This window comes from Dendropsophus ebraccatus, chromosome 13 (assembly GCF_027789765.1).
Source record: "Dendropsophus ebraccatus isolate aDenEbr1 chromosome 13, aDenEbr1.pat, whole genome shotgun sequence".
NCBI classification, from domain to species: domain Eukaryota; kingdom Metazoa; phylum Chordata; class Amphibia; order Anura; family Hylidae; genus Dendropsophus; species Dendropsophus ebraccatus.
Window position 1 is genome coordinate 54,043,212 of NC_091466.1, and position 22,125 is coordinate 54,065,336.

Here is a 22,125-nt window from a genome sequence, read left to right on the forward strand (position 1 = left end):
TGTCTCCCCTCCCCTTTCATTTCATCGGTAGACAGTGTCACCTAGGCGGGGCTTAGCGGCATTGGGCCCCCTCTCCTCACTAGGGAGAGGGGGCCCAACTGCTGTGAAGCCCCGCCTTGTTGACACTGTCCACTGATCAAATAAGACGATTTTAGAGCAGAAAGAAAACACAGACAAAAGTTTCATACAGGTCTATATTGAATGTGCAGCATCTAAGCCTGTGTATGGTACGGAGAAGCACACATAAAGTAAGGGGGTGACTGTATCACGTTAAGCCTAAAAGTCCCCATACACCTTATACAGTGAACCCTCAACTTACAATGGCCTCAAGATACAAAATTTTCATCATACAATGGTCCTTTCTGGACCATCGTAACTTGAGACCAGACTCAGCATACAATGCTACAGACAGTCAGGATCTGCAGCACATGTAAATAAGTAGATGATAAACCAAAGAAACTGGCCATTTTACTGGTAAATCCCCAGTATTTTTGAAATGCATGCACTGGTTGGCTGTCTAGTAGTGATTCTCCAAAGTATAGTGCGATACTACATGTCCTGTGCCGCTGTTTACCTGGGCCAGTTTTCCATAGAATTTTGGTCTCAACAAACTGTACTTATGTACTTATGTTGGCCAAACATGTTTTTCCATCATTATAAACGGTATGGGGTCCTGAGACTCCATCAACAGATAATGCTGATAGAGATAGGGGCTGCACGTGATTGAATTTCACTGCCCAATCCCTTTGTTCTCGGATTTATGTGCATTAGGAGGAAAAAAGAGATAACTGTCGGATGAATGAAGGTGTATGGCCACCTTTAGACTAAAGTCATCCAAACCCACCACTTTTGACATGTTTGACCGCCTGTCTAAGGTGTTTGGTGGCCTCCTCAATAATAGATAATGTTGGTCCAGAGAAGGACCCCTGCCCATAGAGAGAACAACTGTGCCAAATGCTCAAGTATATGGGTAGGTCGGGAACAATAACAGTTGTTAGTACTGTTATTATAAAATGTATGGCCACTTTAAAAGGTACCTGTCATTATGAATCTTCACCCAATTGATATACAGGGGCTCCTGTTGCCAGGAGATCAGGCACCTAAGGACAACCAAATTGGGCAAGTTCTGTCCTCAAGCCCTTTTGAATCAGAATAGGGCTTGTGCACGGAACTCACTCGGTATGGTCGTATCCTAGTTTCCCGAGATTCCGCCATCAAGAGCGATGGCACGCTGATCAGGTGAAGATTCGTAATATCAGGAACACTTTAGGAACCTGGATGACACCACCACAAAATGCAGATTACAGATCAACCTGCTGTCTGTTGTGAACGGTCAACTAAAACTATTACTACTACAATGGGGTTATTAGTCATAGGGGGAGATTTATCAAACATGGTGTAAAGTGAAACTGGCTCAGTTGCCCCTAGCAACCAATCAGATTCCACCTTTCATTCCTCACAGACTCTTTGGAAAATGAAAGGTGGCATCTGATTGGTTGCTAGGGGCAACTGAGCCAGTTTCACTTTACACTATGTTTGATAAATCTCCCCTTTAGTCTCAATTTACTTTTAACATTGGAATAAATTACTTTTACAATGAAATTGAAATGTAACAGCCTTTGTTTCCGTCACATCCATATTTCATTGCCATCTTTTGCCTGATCATTCTAGTTTCCAAATATGCTTAATAAATTTTAATTATTACCTAGATTAGATGTATTAAATGCCATGTGGTCAGAGATTAGATTATGCTTTGGCTTGATGACTATTTCAGGCTCCACTGTAAGGTAGGGGTGTAGTGTAAGCTCCGGTTTCTCTGAAAGTTCTTAGAGGAGCCGGTCTGTTGCCTCCCCTCTTACTCCCTACTGGTGGCTAATTTGGCAGCCTTTCTATTGTCAGAGCTGCATAATTCAGATGAATGATACTTCTGTCCTGGACATATTGTTCTGTGCGGGTCCATCAATCATGTTTTTGGCAATAGCAAGGGTCAGCAAGACTGTAAGAAACTGAAGGCATTTATATAAACTATGAATTTAATGCACTGGGAACAGCAATCTAATCTTGTGTAACATTATTCAATTATGTAAAAAGAGCTTAAGCATTTCACCTAAAAGAACCGAAAATGGTGCAAGTTCCCCACTTCAGTGTTAAACATTTATTATGCTTTTTTTTACATCTTTTATGTTTGGGGTGAGGCAATTTGTGGATTTGCAGAAAACTCAGGTTTAACCTCTTAAGGACGGGGCCAATTTTTGCGTTTTTGTTTTTTCCTCCTTGTGTTTAAAAGGCCTCATCACTTTCATTTTTCCCACCTAGAGACCCACATGAGCCCTTATTTTTTACGTCACTAATTGTACTTTGCAATGACAGGCTGAATTTTTGCATAAAGTACACTGCGAAACCAGGAAAAAATTCAATGTGTGGTGAAATTGAACAAAAAACACATTTTTTTTTATTTGGGGAGTATTTGTTTTTACACCATTCACCCTGGGGTAAAACTGACTTGTTATATATGTTCCTCAAGTCGTTACGATTACAACGATATGTAACATGTATAACTTTTTTTTTATCTGGTGGCTTGTAAAAAATTCAAACCTTTGTTCACAAATACATGTTCCTTAAAATCGCTCCATTCCCAGGTATATAACGCTTTTATGCTTTGGTCTATGGGGCTGTGTCAGGTGTCATTTTTTGCGCCATGATGTGCACTTTCTATCGGTACCTTGGTTGCGCATATGGGACTTTTTGATCGCTTTTTATTACATTTTTTCAGGGTTTGATGAGACCAAAAATGCGCAATTTTGCACTTTAGGATTTTTTTGCGCTTGCGCCATTTACCGTGCGAGATCAGGAATGTGATTAATAGTTCGGGCGATTACGCACACGGCGATAGCAAACATGTTTATTTATTTATTTACTTTTATTTAAAACATGGGAAAAGGGGGGTGATTCAGACTTTTATTTTACTAATAACAATACTTTTTTTTTTACACTTATACTAGAAGCCCCCCTGGGGTTAGGGTTTTTCCCCCTGGGGGACTTCTAGTATATACACACTGATCTCTCATTGAGATCTTTGCTGTATACTTATACGTCCTAAAGAGGTTAAAGGGTACCTGTCAAGAAATACAACTTTTGACATGTCCAGACTGCTGAGACCTGCTGGAATCGGGAGCTAACAGCCGTCGATAGCAGTCGGCACATTCACTCCCTGCTCGTATCACCAGTACTGCTCTGTCCGTCAATAGAAGTCTATAAGACTATTGTGGCGGTCAGAGCAGGCAGTTGGAGCGTTGATCACCCTCCTACCATGTCCTCTCCTCGGCCTTATCTCCATCCGAGTGTCAGCAGTGAGACCCGTTGATATCAATAATTTTTGACATATTTCGATACAGATACTCTTTAACCACCTCTTTATCTACTGTATACATAAATGTGCCCAAACACCTTTATCAGCTGTTGACTCAGTACACATGAGCATTCTGTTTCGCCTTGTGATCATGTGCTCTGAATGGAGAGAGAGGAGGTAAGCCTTTTGGTATCCGAAGGCAATCACTTTAAAAAAGCAGAATCATCTGTATACTTTGTTAAATGGTATATCATATAATTTATTAAAGGGGTTGAGTTTGAATTTGGTGAGTTTTTTTTCTTCTAAAGATAATCCTAAAATCTTGCAGTTTGCATTCTAGCCACTAAGCCTAATAATAAGCTGACACTTCCTGTTGTGTAAAGATCACTTTCCATCAGTGTCCTCCTTATCATCACAGACAGGATTAACCCTGAAAGATGACACCAGTGAATTGATAACAGAGATACCCTCAATGGCTAGGCAACACATTCAGAAGTTCGGCCATTTTTAAAATCCGTCAGCCAGCAGGGGAGAATTTGATTAGGAGTACGAACTTGCCTTTCCCCATGCCCACGGTGAGCGGCAGGACCGACCTTGGGTTTCAGACTTAGGGGGGAAATGCCTGTCTGGGCCAATAGACTGGCAGCTCAGCCAATCAGTTACAGGAGCGGCATCCCACCCCAGTAGCTGAGTGTCGGAGCGGCCAGTCCATCAGCTGGGTCATGATGTGTCATGACGTGTCAGCACCAGAGATCCCAGAGCCTGGCTGGGCTCCTGAGGCCAGTCCCGCCACTCACCAGGGGCACAGGGAGAGGGAAGAAAATAAATATTCCTTAAAATCGCTCCATTCCCAGGCTTATAACACTTTTATCCTTTGGTCTATGGGGCTGTGTGAGGTACCAATTTTTTGCGACATGATCTGTACCTTGTATATGCGACTTTTTGATTACTTATTACAATTTTTCTGAATTTGATGTGACTAAAAATGCGCAATTTTGCACTTTGGGATTTTTTTCCGCTTATGTTGTTTACAGTGAGAGATCAGGAATGAAATAAATTAATAGTTCAGGCGATTATGCACGCGGCAATACCAAACCCGTTTATTTATAAAATGGGGAAAGGGGGTGATTTCAACTTTTATTAGAAAACTTTTTATTAATAAAAAAAATATATTTTTTTTACACACTTACTAGAAATCCCCCTAGGGGACTTCTAGTATTACTGCTCTTATCTCTCATTGAGATCTATGCAGTATACATATGCTGCAGCTGAGAGCAACAGATTGCGGAGCCAGGATCAGCGCCATTACGGTGCAGACAAGCGGCTGGTACAGATACAGGAATCGCTCCTCCGCGATCGCATCATGGGGGGTGATCCCCCCAATACACAACAGGGATGGCCAAAACAAGCTTTATAAATGCAGCTGTCCACTTTGACAGCTGCATTTAAATGGCTAATTAGCAGACACTGTGATCGGATGCACTGTGCACAGTTAAGCAACGCTTTAGAAAAAATACATGCAAATTTTACACGTCCTCACACGTATATAAGTTACAAAATAAGGCCGTACTGTATTTTTTTTAAAAGTCTGTAGATCCCTCCTGCTATCCACCTGTACAATCTACTAAAAATTGGGCATACGTAGTGCATCTGTATTTCTGTAAATCTTCCCCCCCCCCCCACATGTCAATTATAGCTCATCCATATTTTTTTTTACAGAAATACAGATGCCAAACAGGTTACAATCCGTAAAAAATAGCAGATCCTATTGATTGCTATGAGAGGATCTGTAAAAGAAAAAAAATCTAGCTCCGCACTAGGATATTTTTTTTCAGTAATGGTTTGCGTCCTTGTAATCTACTGATCATGTGAATAGCCCAATAGACTACAATGTGCACTAACTCGAATAGAGAAATACGGATCAGTAGATTATGGGACGTGTGAATAAGGCCTAAGAAGGGATATCATTTTTTAAACTAACCAGGTTGGTATAATTCTCCGTAAAATGTATTTTCTGTGCTCCACCTATTTGCACATTCTGGTTGTTAAGTGTAATACTTGGAAGCTGCATTTATTAAGTCTGTCTTACCCACATTCCAAAAGTTCTGTACATGTTGAGTGGAGAATTCCAAGATGCTTGGGTCTGGTGTTCCTGTAAACACAGTTGTGGCTTTACCACGGGGCTTGTCTGAGGTTTTTTTTTTAACTAAACAAAATCAAAATTGCAAGGCATGAAGTGATTACAGCAGTTTATCTTATGCATTGCTAGTTCTCATTGTCCTGTAACCCACCCTCATCACTACACAAGGCTCCTCTGTTATATTGGTCAGTTTTGTGTTGGCAGGTGGAAGGGAAAGTTGCCTTTCTAGGACCGTGGTTATTTTTAGTCTTATTCTTTCTTGAAAACTCGAGCAATTGTTTGTAAGAAATACTCATCTTTAGAGAAGTTAAGTACCATGTAAAGAGTAATGAGACCATAGATCCTTGGAAAACATTACAGCATATGGCCAGTTTTACATGGGTGTATTAGAGCCACATATTTTGTGTCCGTGTTAGGGCTGCTAGGCCAGGCCTGACCATGGGTCTGACGACCGATAGCTTTCAGTTCAGGTCTGAAGAAATGCAGTTTATGAGACATTTATGATGGTGCAGGTCCCGTCAAATTTATCTAAGTCTCTTAGTGAATACAGCAGAGTGAGTGGGGGCCTAAAATATGTCCCCCATAGACTTAACATAAACCCTAACCACAGGATAGAGGATAGGTGTAAAATGCTTTGGTCACATGATTCCTCGACCGCACCTAGTTACCGTGTATGGCACGGTTCTATTCACAGGCACCCTCCATGATGCAGCTCCATTGATTCTAATGGCCCAGTACCCATGAATAGAACACCATACAAAGGAACAGGGCGCGGTTTAAAAAAAGAACTTTCTCCCCCGCGCTGGCGCCGTTCTATACATGCAGTTATCATGCTACTTCCAGTATCCATGAAAGTAACAGTGACTAAGGGTCCTATTCGATTAATCGTTTTTTAATGCAAACTAACTGCAAACAAGAGCTACTTGAAATAGTTCACCGTATTACAGAACGGTAGTAGTTAGTTTCCATCGCTACTGCGATCGTTTGCTCCATCTGATCCCAGCAAAAGAGAGAACAATGTGGAATTACACCGAATGATTAGCTAATGACTATTGATGATTTTGTGATTTTTACACCAAAATCATCGACACATGAATGATTTCTCATTGGTCGTTTCCTCATTGCCTGCATTTACAAATATAAATTGATTCGAAAAAATAACTATTTGGCTCTAATCATTAAAAAAAAAAAATAAAATCTTAGTGACACAAACTAAGTTTTGCCATTCAACGAAGGATTGAGATCATGAAGACGTGCAACTATGTGAACAGCCATATATTTGATAGAACAAGGTTGCACCTAAAAGGGAATGGAGTACAAACTATGGGGAGAACATCTGGTGGAAGGGAAAAAAATTTGTAATTTGGACTTTAAAAGTTACTCAATGATCAAAATTTTTCCTACTTAGCCAGGACCACCGACAGAGAGACCATAGGAGAGATAATATAGAGAAGCAAGTCATCTGCGTACAAGGAAAGTTTGTATGGATGGTCATGGACAATGACACGGAATGGAAGGATTCAGATGTGAGGCAACTAGAAGGTGTCCCATAACCAAACCTATAAAAAAGGAGTGTAAGAGGCCACCCTTCCCTTGTATCGTTATGTGTAAGGAACAGAGTAGTCCGATTGCCATTGAAGCTAACCTGAACTGATATATTAGTATAAAGGGCCATAATATATATAACCAGATTCTGTTCCATATCCATTTCCTCAAGGATCAGACATACTCCCAGTATTCACGGTTAACCCTAAAAGATATCTGCCACCACTGCGATCCCAAATAATGATAAGAATGGGGTCAACATTATCCCTGGAATGAATGGGGAAGCCAGCATTCCACTTGTGCCCTGTGGGGCTGCCAGACCATTTTGTTTCTGTTCTCACAATCAGTAGGGTCTCAACAGTAAGAGCCCTAGGGCCCTATTCCACCGGACGATTATCGTTCAGATTATCGTTAAATCGTTCGAATCTAAACGATAATCGTTCGGTTGAAATGCAGTTAACGATTAACGACCGAATGAGAAATTGTTGATCGCTTTATAAGACCTGGACCTATTTTTATCGTTGCTCGTTCGCAAAACTTTCGCAAATCGTTCGCATCGAATAAGACGTCGTTCGTCGTTCGCAATAGATACGAACGCAATAGCGAATAAATAGCGAAGAAAAACGCTATCGCAATCATAAGTAACGATTATCGTTCCATGAAAATGAGTGAACATTTTCAGGTCTTTCGCAATAGCGGTCGTTTGAGATCGTTAATAGTTAACGATTATGCGAACGATAATCGTCCGGTGGAATAGGGCCCTTACAATCAAATTGTTCTCTCCGGTCCATAGCAACTTGAGATGGGAATATTCCTTTAAATAAAATCAATGGTAAAAGCAAATATAAGAAACTTTATAAAAATCTTTGTTCAAAATTCTTTGACCTACGATGAAAACTATTTACAATGTTAGGCTAGTATTAACCTGGCGGAGATTCCGCCGTCTGCGCGAATGAGGGGAAAGCCCATTATACACAATGGAAAATAGAAAAGTTCATTCAGAGTGCATTTTAAAGCAGAATCCACTTGAAATTCTGTGATGATTCCTCAGTGTGAATATACCCTTAAGGAGAAATCATTATAAAATTCAGCAGCCAACAGGAACAGGGAGGAAATTGAATACAAGTACTAACTTTACTCTTTCTGTGCTGGCGGTGAGTGGCAGAACCGGTGCTCCAATGCCGATACATTCACGACTTGGCTGATGGACTGGTCGCTCAGCCAGTTAGTGACTGGGACGGGCCGTCACTCCAGTAACTGATTTGCTGAGCGGCCAGTCCATCAGCCGAAACAGGCATCCTGGCCTGTATGTGTATACGCTCCGGTCGGCATCCCGTTAACTGCAGTGCAACGTAGGTTTTGTATAAATCACAGCCGTTATTGCAAATCGGTAACAGCAGCCGTGATTAACACAAAACTTACGTTGTGTGAACATAGCCTTAAAGTTATTCAATTGCTACAATATATTGTATTTTTATCACCATAGCGTTTACCATTATATAATTAACCTCTAACGTAGTAGACCCGCCAATGCTTTAAGCAGATTTCAAGCACTTGGCTGCTCCTCAGGTCTTGTTAACCAAGGCAGTTGCCTCATTACGGGACCACCCCAGGCTTCTGTACAGTAGACACTCTCTTACTGCTTTGGTAGCACATAAGAAAACATGGGGTACTTGAGATGCCATGGTAATTAGTACGGGCTTGTGTCTGGTTTAGTCAAACATGTTGATGTTGGAGAGGTCTATATTTATCATATACCCCCTTCAAGCTAATTATACATTCATTTTCCTAGACCCTTCCAGCATGTGTAACCCATCACGTACCATTCAACACCACAGGATTAAAACCACAGACAGACTTTTGGAAAGACTTGGTTTTCACACAGACAAACTAGCTTAGTGATATATAGGGAACCGCGCTGTGCTGTTTATATAAGGCAACATTAGAGCAGCAAATCTTGCTGAGCTGGTGACAACGAGAATATTTTTGGTCCAGCTTAGCGATCTCTTCAAAAACAACCTTGTATTATGAATGGGAGATATCAATATTTATACGCCTCTCAGGAAAATCTGAGATTACTTAGACATAGCTGTAGCAATTACATCGTAATTCATATTCATGGCCGTGTTTATTATGTCATAAATTGAAAATAATATCATTTACCAAAAAAAAGTTTCACGACCACAACGTGCCACCTGATCAGGAAAGAGCTGTTACCATCCATTATATATCCCACTGCCTTACAATAACATTATATTGTATATGGATACATTATATCATTATTTTGTTAGTATTCAATGATTATATTATTGTAGGTATTTGGTAGAGAATAAAATATTTTTGAAATTTGAATTATATGGAGGTCTATACTGGCTACTCCAGCAGTGGTTTGCCACCCAGACTGAATTTCTAGCATCCAGTGTTGGAGGGGATATTTTATTACGTTAAGTATTACCATTTCATTTCACTATAAGAACACATAAATTATTGGATTTAAAGGGGTAGTGCGGCGCTAAGCATTTATTCACTAAATAACACACATTACAAAGTTATACAACTTTGTAATGTGTGTTATGTAAGTGAATGGCCCCCTTCCGCGTGCCCCCCCACCCCGGAAGTGTGGTACATTATACTCACCACATTACGATCGACCCCCTGGCCGCCATCTTGGGACAATGACGACCTCTTCGGGAGGCCGGCCGAACCGCTCCAGCTGTTCCTCATGCCGGCCCCCCTCTGCTGCGTCATCAGCTGCTCAGCCGCGATTGGCGTTTAGCGCCGCACTACCCCTTTAACTATTGTTGAGTGAACATGCTTAGTCGTGCATAGTGCACCAAATCACCAGAAAGTTGAAGAAATGTTCCCTATATTGAAATAAGCACATATGCATGGCCAATGGCTTGAAGCCGATCATCTAAGATCATCCTATTAGCCAGAACTAGTGACTGATAAAAGGAAACAGAAAGGATGATTTATGGTTTATTGCTTCCTACTCGTGGCATTGCACATGCTCAGTACATTGATGAGTAGGGTTAAACCACTTTGGCAATGCTAAAGGTCCCATGTGCACTGAGGACTCTTAAAGTGGTTATCCCGGTAACAAAAACAATATTTTAAACGACCCCTCTTCCCAATATCACCCTAAATCTATGTATAACCTAAATCTATGTATAACCTATCTTGCACCGGTTTCCTGATTTTTTATAATACTTACCCGCTCTGGATGTCCAAAATCATCTTCTCTGTGTCCTCTCTGACAACACGCTGCTCCCTCTTCCTCCCTCCCTTTGTAGACCCCGGACATGTGATCACCTCTGAGGGGGCCGGGTTAGCTGTCTATAGACTTGGTAACACAACCCCCAGGAGACATTATCTGCATCATCTATATGCACTTGATCACCGCTAGTAAAAGTGCTGTTTCCATAGACTTACATGTGCCCCTGAGCCTAGGTTTCTGTAATATTAAAAGTTATTGTTCTATCTCTGCTTGCTGTCAGTGAATGCAGGCATATGTACCTGTCTTTGTGTCTCAGCTCGCTGTATATTTTAAGTGTTATAGATGTTCTTAGAGTCTGGATGGAACTAGAATGTTTTCATTCACAGTCAGCAAGCAGAGATCTAAACCTACACTACACCCCCACCCCCCCGGTAAACAGATGCCCGTTATGCAGCCCATAGCTACACCATGCGCGCTTCAGCTCTGCTACATCATCAGGTAGTATGGAATACATACTGGAGTGATGTGATGCAAAATCAGTGAAAAAAAAAATAGTCCTGTGTTTACTGTGCAGTAGTAATGCCAGCAGTGGACAGGAAAGAAAGCTAAGGGGGCGAGTACATAAACGGACCAATGCATGATGGGGAATGTAGTTTCCTGGTCGGCACCATCTTGGATATAGATCGGCTTTTAGAAAAACTTGTAACTACGGAATGGCAGCAGCTGGAAAGACAGGAGATGGTTTAAAGGGGTAAACCAACAATTAACCTTTATCAGATATTGCTAAAACATGCTCTCGCTGTCTTATAAGCATGATTGCCACTGAAATTTTAAACACATATTGACTTACACAGCATTGCCGTTACGTCAGCATTGCAACAACTACATGAGTATCAAGCCCCAAGCTCCTATGCAGTGGGTCGGGAATAATATTCAGTACATTAATAAGCTCGGTGTGGTCCATGTGAGATCTTCCTACCCCATGGTATTATTCTTGTGGAATCAGATTCACTGTCCAAAATTTGTATTATTCATTAGTACATGATCTAGGCAGGGCAGAATAGAATTCATACAATGCTCTGTATTGTTAGAGACAACTACTGTCTACAAATACAACATTCTTATACTGGGAGGGTCCCAAATCAAAAAGCACAAAAATAAATTATACAATATTATAAGTGTTATTTAGCGGAATACTGGTTCTTATACGCATAAACACATCTTTGTATGCCAACGTTTTCCTGCTCTTTTAAAACAATGTAAGGCTAGTTATATTATAGTTAAAAGAAGAGTCCATTGGAAATGCAGATAGGGGCAGGGGGAACATAATAAAGTATACTTACCAGTCCATGTGCCTCCACAGCATCACATCACCAGGCCTGTATTTGTAGTTTATGCTGCCCTAGGCACATTGACAACCCCCCCCCTTTTCTAGGTGTGGTTTGTGGGTGTAGCCTATTAGGGGTGTGGTTTGTGGGTGTGGCTTGTCACTGGTTTTGGGGGGGTGCAGAATTTTTCCTATATTGTTCTCATTTTACAGACTTTACAATTGGGACAATACAGAGTGAGCATTACAGACCCCAGTATCAGGTCCCTCGCATATTATAGACCCCAGTATTTGGCCCCCAGCATATCACCCTTGCATCAGAAAGTGTTATCCAGCTTTCCCAGGTTCCTAGCTGTGCATGCTGTTCAGCTCCTCAACCAGTACAGGAGGCTAGGAAAGCTGGGTGACCGCCATCATATTGACTACAAGAAGCTGGGAAAGCTGGATGACCTCCATCATACTGACTACTATATATGATGCTGGGAAATCTGGGTGACCACCAATATACTGACTACAAGATACTGGGAAAGCTGGGTGACCTCCATCATACTGACTACAAGATGCAGGGAAAGCTGGGTGACCTCCATCATACTGACTACAAGCCGCTGAGAAAGCTGGATAACCTTCATCATACTGACTACAAGATACTGGGAAAGCTGGGCGACCGCCATCATACTGACTACAAGATACTGGGAAAGCTGGGTGAACCCGATCATACTAAGTATAGGCTGGGTAAGCCGGATGACCCTATTATACTGCCTACAAGATGCTGGGAAAGCTGGGTGACCACCCCACCACTCCCCAATGTAACCTTCAGGCCACCAGGCCCTGAACAGTACATGGCGTCTGTGGGGGTACTGTATCATACAGGATTCCCCCCCCCCCTCTCTTTTTATACTGTTCACTAGGGCCTGGGCAGTAAAATAAGAGGGGGTCCTGTATAATGCATGATAAAGGACTAATAGATGACCCTCTTCTCACACACACAGAAGGCTCCACCCCCATGATGTTGTCCCCGCCCCCTCCACCGCACTGGGGGGAGCCCTTTCCCTTATCTAAAACATGCAGGGCAGTTCTCCTCACCTCCAGGCCCAGGCAGTGGTGGCAGGTGGGGGGGAGGCGGTCTGTCTTCTCTGGTAGTAGGCGGCCCTCACAGTGCCCTGCTTCCTTGTAGGAACAGTGAAGCTGTTGGACCGTGGCCCCGCCAACTTTCGGCCGCGATCGGATTTTTTTTATCTTTTTTTTTTTAAATGAAATTTACTGCTCTTATGGTGCCGCCCCCTGCAGGGTGCCGCCCTAGACACCGGACCACGGGTGCCTATTGGCAAATACGGCCCTGCACATCACTGCTCCCACATCTGCTGCCGGCTTTCTGGTACGTCACGACCTGGATGAAAGTACCCAAGCTGGCCGATGGATTGGCTGCTCAGTCAGTCAGTGTCCAGCCCCAGTCACTGACTGGCTGAGCTAGCAATCCATCAGCTGAGTCTTGATGTTGCAGGAGGGAGAACAGGAGGATGCTGGTGAGGGTCCGGGAGTGGTAATACTGCGCTACGGAGGCATGGGGATGGGTAAGTATACTTTCTTTATTATGCTCCCCCCTGTCCCTGCCTGCACCAGAGTTTCTATTTTCACCAGACTTCTTTAATTCTAAGCATCTTCAGCCCATTGCCCCATTCATTGTGGTTCCCCTTTTAACCACATTTCTGGATACTATGGGTTTGACAGCAAAATGTTTGGTCTCCCCAAGGTGGCAAAAAAAAAAATTCCAAATACTTTCTGAGGTTGTGAATATTTTACAGAAGATGTGATCTTCAGGCAATTACAATCTCAGCAGCGAGTGTTTGTGTTGGGTCGGGCTCCCTTGCAAGGCATTCAGTTCTACCGAATGCCAAAATCACATGTGAGGCGGCCAAAACTAACAGCATTTCTTACATGTTTTCTTCATGTCCATCGCTCAGAAGTGTATATACATATAATTCCATTTTTAATTCTTCATAACCATACAGTGATTGAAATAAATCTGGTATTGGGATTATGCTCTGAATACACCACTCTATTAACAGAAATATGTACATAGGAAGATGTAGGGACTTATATGTGTATTTTCCTAAAGGGCTGATCCTTTTTGGACAATCTTTTTTGTTTGAAGAACGTCCTGATAACAGGGTGCTACAGGAGCATGCTTGAGTCCAATCATTCACCATTTGAATACCAGTAGCTAAACAAGTTGGATGCAGCCCTAGGGAGTCCAGGAAAACATGGATCCTATGGCTGTATTCATGTTTTCAAGGACACCCTAGGGCTGCATCCAACTTCTTCAGCCACCAGTATTCAAATGCGGAACAATCGGATTCAAGCATGCTAGAGTAGCATCCATATCTAATCCCCAGCAATCACCTGTAACCTATGGTAGAACTCAGGAGCAAGAGTTTATAGTGGCTTTTCCACTATTGACATTTATCGCCTATCCACAGTATAGGTGATATATATATATATATACACACACACACACACATATATTATATCCACACAGACACTTACCCATGCCCAGACCTGAGGTGTATGTGGCTTTGTACTATGAATCAATGTTTCCCCAGCACAGTAGGGCCAGTTCACACGGAGAAATCAGCGGTGAAAAATTAATTTGTGCGGAATTCTGCCAGAGGAGATTCCATGCAGAACACTTTCCTCGCGGATTCAATGCTGGAATCTCCTCTGGTACAATTCTGCGCAAATAAATTTTTTCATGTAATCAAATTAATTCATTTTTCCAATTCTGCGCTGAATTTCCGTGAGAACGCCACACTGAAAAATTTCAGAGCAGAAACTCACTGCTCAATTCAAGTGGAATCCGCAGAGGAAATTCCACTGTGTGAACTGCAGAGCGCATATTCCATTGAACTTAATGGAATTTGGCTCTGCACTATATTTTCGGGCGGAATTTTCAGTGAGAAATCCGTGCCAATTCCTCAGTGTGAACCGGCCCTAAGGCTGAGTTCACACTGCATTTTTTCAGTCCGCTTTTTTCAGAGGGGTGGCAGCCTCAGAGATTTGAATATATATATATATATATATATATATATATATATATATATATATATATTTTACTCCTAATATGTATAATAATGGTCACAACTAAAAGAGTTAAAAATACCCAAAATCTGGATGCATTTTGGCTGAAGCTTTTCTGGTCTGTATTGTGTCACATCAATCAGTGGGCATAAGATTACTTTTCTTTGTGCAGCCTATTGAGGCTCTCTTAGTATTTGCAGGGGAGCTGCGTATCAATATGGAGAACAGATTTTAATGTTCGATGGAGAAATAGGAACAATATAGTGGCAGTATCTGAATGTGGGTAAAAAAATAAAATAAAATAAAAATAAAAAAAATCACTACAGCTACCAGACATAGAAGGGAGCTCACATTGACTCTTATAATAAAACTTACGGCAAGCTTAAAACCACACGTACTAATAGACTAGAAATCCACCGAATGACACTGCACAATCCTCCCCTGAAGCCTACAGTATTCCCTGTAGAAGGACTTACCTGACAATCTATGTGACGGAGCTAGACCATAAGGTAGTGAAAACTTTGTGTAACATCACATGCACTAGTTTCTCATCTTTCTATGGGACTGAGCTGCACAGGTGAATCCTGTTACTTTGTGATGCAATGACTGCCAGAAGGTTCAGGTTGCCACAATGTTTGCTAAAGGGATTGTCCAGCAAAAATCTTTTTTTTGCCAAATCTACTGGTGTCAGAAAGTTATATAGATTTGTAATTTACTTGTTATTTCCTAAAAATCTCAAGTCTTCCCATACTTATCAGCTGCTGTATGCCATGCCGGAAATGTATTATTTTCAGTCTGACACAGTGCTCTCTGCTGACATCTGTGTTTAAGATGGGAACTGTCCAGAGCAGGAGAAGTTTTCTGGTTCAATGTTTTTATTAGTTACAAAACAAATCACAAAAGAGAAAATCTATAAGCACTGACTTTAGTGCCAACAGTATAGTTAACATGTTTGTACAACAAGCTAACATATGGGTTAACAAAGAATATAGGAACAACAGTAAAAACATTCGGTATGTTACATGGATATAAAATTGTGGAGAGGTTTTCTATGGGGAGTCATAGAAAACCGAGAGAGTTCCTGTCTCAGCCAGAGATGTCAGCAGAGAGCAGTGTCAGACTGAAAATAATACATTTCCTGCAGGACATACAGCAGCTGATAAAAAATTTTAATAGCAGTTAATTACACATCTATATAAGGGTGCATTTACACAGAGAGATATATCTGACAGATTTTGGAAGCCAAAGCCGGGAATGGATTTGAAAAGAGGTGACATCTTAGTCCAGGGGCGGAGCTAGGATTCACAGGGCCCCATAGCAAAAATTTGTAAGGGGCCCGCCTCCCCTACGCACAACACAAAGCACTGCGTGTATATATATATATATATATATATATATATATATATATATATATATATACACACACACAGAGGTTATATATATATATATATATATATATATATATATATATATACACACACAGAGGTTATCAGAGCAGTGAAGCAAAGATTTCTGTCTTCTGCTTGTTAACCCTTTTTGTGTTGCAGCATGTAAGTAAACATTGGGTCACTAACACATTGTAGTACATAAGGGGTTAAACTGAAGGGCACACGCTCTTACCTTCTCCCTCAGGCCCCCCTCCTGCACGGGCCCCATAGCAACTGCCTACCCTGCCTCTATGGTAGCTACACCACTGTCTTATGCCCCTATTCCACGAGTCGTTTGGAGGAGCAAACGAGCGCTATTAGCGCTCGTTTGCTCCTCGTTCCCCGCTCGCTGCCGCCACTATTCACTGCGGCTGCAGCGAGCGGGTGAGTGCGGGAGGGGCTGCTCGGAGGATCGCTTATCGTCCGGGCAGCCCATAGGATATAGCAGCATCTGCTGCCGACGCTCCTATTCAACGGAGCGACGGCAGCAGATCGCTGCTATATCAGTCGCTTGTTTTTCAACATGTTGAAAAACAAGCTACTGCAACGATCAGCCGACATGAACGATGTCGGCTGATCGTTGCACTCTATTCCACGGGACGAATATCGTTCGTAGCGGCCGATATCGGCCGAATACGAACGATATTGCTCCTTTAAACGACCCGTGGAATAGGGGCTTAAGTCCTTTCTTTATGACCTGTTCCCTGTTTATAGTCTGTTTCTGTCTTTAGCTTCAAAGATCTGTCAGATAAATCTCTCTGTGTAAACGCACACTAAAGCCCCTATTCCACGGGTAAGTCAATGGGAAACGATTCTACTGCATCCATTTTTACCATCCACTAATGTATAGTATACGAAAGCAAAATGTGCTGTGAACCTAGCCTAACATTTACTGCGTAATTTTCCTAACCAAAAAATGCATGAAAACATGTTTGGAGAAGCATATGTAAACATAGGTTGTATATGTGACATATGTTGTTTCTGGCTGCTTTTTTTTTTTTTCTTTTTGCTGGATGCTAAATTGCTGCAGACCATTATATTTTTTTGTGTTGCAGCATGTAAGGGTTTAAGCAGGACACACGCTTTTACCTTCTCCCCCGGGCCCCCCTCCTGCACGGGCCCCATAGCAACTGACTACCCTGCTTCTATGGTAGCTACGCCACTGATGCTGACCTATACTGTGGCAAACTGAAAGCAGACCCTTCAAGATTAATAGACAGTTAATTACAGGCTCAGACCATTTTCCAAACTTACACCTTTAGGCTGGGTTCACACTATGTATATTTGAGGCTGTATTTGTGAGGCTGTATAGCAACCAAAACCAGGAGTGGATTGAAAACACAGAAAGGCTATGTTCACATAATGTTGTAATTGAGTGGATGGCCGTCATTTAATGGCAAATTTTTGCTGTTATTTTAAAACAACGGCTGTTATATTGAAATAATGGCAGTTATTTACCGTTATATGGCGGCCATCCACTCAATTTCAACATTGTGTGAACAGATCCTTTCTGTGTTTTCAATCCACTCCTGGTTTTGGTTGCTATGAGGACCTGACTTGAGGACCAAATACAGCCTGAAATATACTGTGTGTGAACCCAGCCGTATTTTGCAAGACTGAAAATTCTGGCTTTCTACCACACTTATGGCCCAATAAACAGGCAAAAAAGTGGGAACATAGCCATAGCCTCATACACTACAGCCAATAACAGAATGGTTTTTAGGGCATGGCAGTCAGAGTTAGCAAATATCCCTAAATTCCTGGATAATTCATTAAAACAGATGACTATTTTTCTACGTAAAAAAAATGTTTGTGAATTTTTTTGAAGCCGAAGGAGCGTGTACACAAAAGCCTTTGGCTACCTTGGAAACTTTGGCTGCAATCACATTGACTTTCATTAGCTGCTGTACAGGTATTGAGGCACATGGCCGTGTAGCCATAGCCCTTAGGGTGCAGGTGAGCGCCAATTAGCAAGATCGACTATTGTTTGCAGTGCCTTTAGAGGACACCGATAATCATACTGATAATGACACCGATAATGACCGGACCAGACCACACAAACAATCACTATATTGTTTATGCTGCCAATTAAAGGAGAAGTCCGGCCATTCTTAAAATCTGGCAGCCGGTAGGGGGGGAATTTGATAACCAGTAGGAACTCCCTGTGAGCTGCGGGACCAGCTTGGGACCCCTGTCAGCCAATCAGTGAATGGGGCGGGATGCCTCTACAGTCACTGATTGGCTAAGTGGCCAAGCCACAAGCGATCACAACTCTGGGGAAAATGCCTTCTGGCAGGGGACCATGTAAAAGGGGCTTAACCATGATTGCAATCAGGGTTAAAACTATAAGGGGGTGCAAGGGTAACAATTGCATTCAGGCCCTGGCGACTGCCACATACAAAATAACTTGTACTATAAATAGCAGATGGTAGATAGGGGGGCTCTGTTACAAATTTTGTATTGGGACACAGGCGCTATAAGTTACGCCCTGAGTGTAATTATCACAGTTTTACAGTTCACAGTAATGTGTTAGTGTCTGTGTCATAAAAAATTTGACATGTCAGAGATATGTCAAAAGATGTTATCAGACAGGGTCTGAGCGTTTAGACCCCCACCGATTTACACAATAATAATCTCTCCTATGGACGCTTCTGCAATGTTCCATTGGGTGCTGTGGAACTGGGATACAAATGTAAATGAAGCCTCTGATATACTCTAAGAATATAAGTTTCTTATGCACCTATGTAAAGTTTTCTCTCAGGTTCTCAGTGGGAGCTGGTCTAAGTGTATTCTGTGTTTTCCCTCACTAGGTGTCACTACTGTGTTTCTCTGTAACCTATCTCCTGTAACCCAGGAAAGTCCTGGGTTAATTGTCTTTGGTCACATGTTGTTCTCCTGTCCAGTTGTAGGTGCAGGCTGTTTTTCCCCTTTTTTTGTCCTATCCTATCCCTTCAGGTCAGTTTAGTCCTAGTCAGGAGAGAATAGACTAGAGAGATTAGGAGAGTCCTAAAGCAAGCAACCACTAGCATGCAGTGCTAGACTCCCTCAGGAGGAAAAGGATGTCCTCTGAAGATTACCTTGTTCACACCAGGGATACTAGCCACACAGTGCAGGGCAGTGACCTGGATCCAGTAAGGCACTGACCCCAGTGGAACAAAGCTGCAGTTAGCCTACGTTTTCCACTGCGCAACACAGCGCTATCCCGGAAAGCTTCGGGTACCTCGACACTGTAAGACATTAGGCAGTTCAGTAAACGTGAGTACAAGGATATTCTCTTCTTCTCTACTACACCAGGCTACACTATCCCAGAGTACAGCACTACATTGGACAGGGCCCTCAAGACGCTCCACTACTCCACTGTCTTCCATTCAATGATTAACACTTCTTCTCTCTCCTGTCTGCACCTATTGTTGTTACTGAAGTGGAAACCTATTTTTGTGTGTTGCACTAAAGCTCTAAGTAAACGGACGATATTCTGGTTAAGTTATTGGACTCTGTCTATTCCTTTGCACCAACACACCAGCGTATACTTGGGCTATCTAAACCTGCAGTAGCAGAGCTTGTCTGACTGGGAGTGGGTAACAATTGCTCAACAACTCAACTGCGTGACAACTGCTCAAGTGACCCTCCCCCAACTAGCTGCCACAACATCGCCAGAGCTATCCCAATAGCCAATCTGGCTTGTGCGCCGCATTTGAAATGCAGAATGGGTCGTATATAAGAAATATCACTAACATAATTTATCCTTTATTTGGCAGGTGCAGTGTCATACTTATACACGATATTGCTGGTGTGTTACCTCAGATGGTAAACCTGTAAGTGGATCTTCTGTACAAAACAAAACACCCATATGTTCAGGTACGTAAAAAGTCATACAGCAAAATGGAGTAGGACACTTATTTAGTGTATTAGTAAAAACATCCACAGCCTTCTACACTGCTCAAAAAATAAAGGGAACACTCAAACAACACAATGTAATTCCAAGCCAATCACTGTAATCCCACTGATTCTGTAAAATCATGGATTATGGAGCTGGTACCAGGAGACGGGCCAGAACACCAGGAGACATGAGGGGTTGGCATGAGTGCCGACAACCACAAGTCGGTGTTGAGCTTACAGCCCACCACTGTTTAGGGTGAGTGCCATTTGCAGAGAACACCCTCACTGGCAGATTGGACATTGGCACCCTGTGCTCTTCATGGATGAGAGCAGGTTTACACCGAGCACGTGACAGCGTCTGGAGCCGCCATGGAGAACGTTCTACTGTCTGTAACATTCTCCAGCATGACCAGATTGGCAGTGGGTCAGTAATGGTGTGGGGAAGCATTTCTTTGGAGCCCACCATGTTCTAGCCAGAGGTACCCTGACTACCGTTAGGTACCTGGATGAGATCTGAAAGACCATTGTGAGACCACATACAGGTACAGTGGGCCCTGGGTTCCTTCTGATGAAAGACAATGCTAGACCTCGTGTGGCTGGAGTGTGTCAGCAGTTCCTGAAAGATGAAGGCATTGATGCTATGGACTGGCCCGCCCGTTCCCCAGACCTGAATCCAATCGAGCACGTCATGTCTGGTTGCGTCCACCAACTCCATGTTGCACCACAGACTGTCCAGGAGTTGGCGGATGCTTTAGTTCAGGTCTGGGAGGAGATCCCTCAGGAGAACATCCATCATCTCAGGAGCATGCCCAGGCATTGTAGCGAGATCATACAGGCACATGGAGGCCACACACAATACGGATACTCATTTTCTTTTTCCACAGCCTGTAATTTGATTTTTCACTTTGAATTTGAGAATTATTTCAAACCCAGACGTCCATAGGATATTCATTTTGATTTACATTGATCATTTTTATCCCTTACCCTTCTCAACGCCTTCCACTACGTAATCAATAAAGATTTGCAATCAGAATATTTCATTCATTGAGATTTTGGATGTAGCCTTTAGTGTTCCCTTTATTGTGAGCAGTGGATGATAGTAGACTAGACTACATCTTTACCATTCCAGTAAAATTTTTCAAGAAGTATGTTAGGGGCCTATTCCACGGAGCTATAACCGATTCGGCCGATTATCTCTCCGTGTAATAAATACAATGATCAGCCGATGACAACGATCATCGGCTGATCATTGATATGAGACTGAACCTATAATTGTTGATCGCCGACCGCGCATCGCTGCATGTAATAGCGGTGCGGGGCCGGCGATATACATTACCTATCCAGGCTGCTGGGCTCCTCTTGCGGTCTTCTTCTTCCCGGGACCCGCGCTCTCGCTTCAGGAGCGGCCTGTCTGAGCTGACAGGCTGCTCAGCCAATCACAGGCAGAGACTGCCGCGGCCAGTGATTGGCTGAGCGGCCTGTCAGCTGAGACACTCCGCTCTGAATCTGGAGCGCGCTGGACCTTGGGAGAAGAAGACTGCAGGAGGAGCCCTGCAGCCTGGATAGGTAATGTATAAAGTTTAAGCAAGGGCTGCAAGGACATCGGTAACTATCGGTGTTTGTTTACAGTTATTATTGGGCCCCCACTGGCCCGTGTAATAACACCCTTAGCCTTGGACTTTGTTTACATCCCCATCTGTGGTTCCATTAGGAGCCCCTATAGCAGATTCCATCAAAAACCCCAGACAAAATAGCACAGAGCTGGGTTGTTGTTTTTTTTTAAATAGAAGTAAATTACAAATTTTTAACACTTTTTGATATCAGTTGGTTAGAAAGATTTTTTTTTCTTTTCAATAGAGTTCTCGCTTTAAATGTTCATGATTACGACTTATAAAATATTAAATTTATTCTTTGTCGATACAACAAGAACACGTGGAGTAATCCACAGCAGATTTGCGGGGTGGACTGTGTAATATAGAGTAAAGCAAGAAAATATGTAGTCAAAGCCCTATGCTCTTTGCATTTAACCCATGAGGTCCCCTAAGATCTATGGAGTACATCATAGATCATCATAGAAACAAGCTGTCAGATTTCATTTGCTTTCCAGATGGAAGTCTGTATATACCATAAAATGAGGAACATTGGACTTTAGCCAGATCTGAAGAT

General features: G+C 42.5%; 1 protein-coding gene across 3 annotated transcripts in view; it reads left to right on the top strand.

Moving 5' to 3' along the window:
• Positions 1-22,125, top strand: part of SMOC1 (SPARC related modular calcium binding 1) — a 153,081-nt gene that overhangs the window by 55,598 nt on the left and 75,358 nt on the right. For all 3 annotated transcript variants that reach the window (XM_069951043.1, XM_069951045.1, XM_069951044.1), the window contains exon 4: positions 19,839-19,938. In XM_069951043.1, the coding sequence (XP_069807144.1) occupies positions 19,839-19,938 (100 nt within the window). The remainder of the gene's footprint in view (positions 1-19,838; positions 19,939-22,125) is intronic.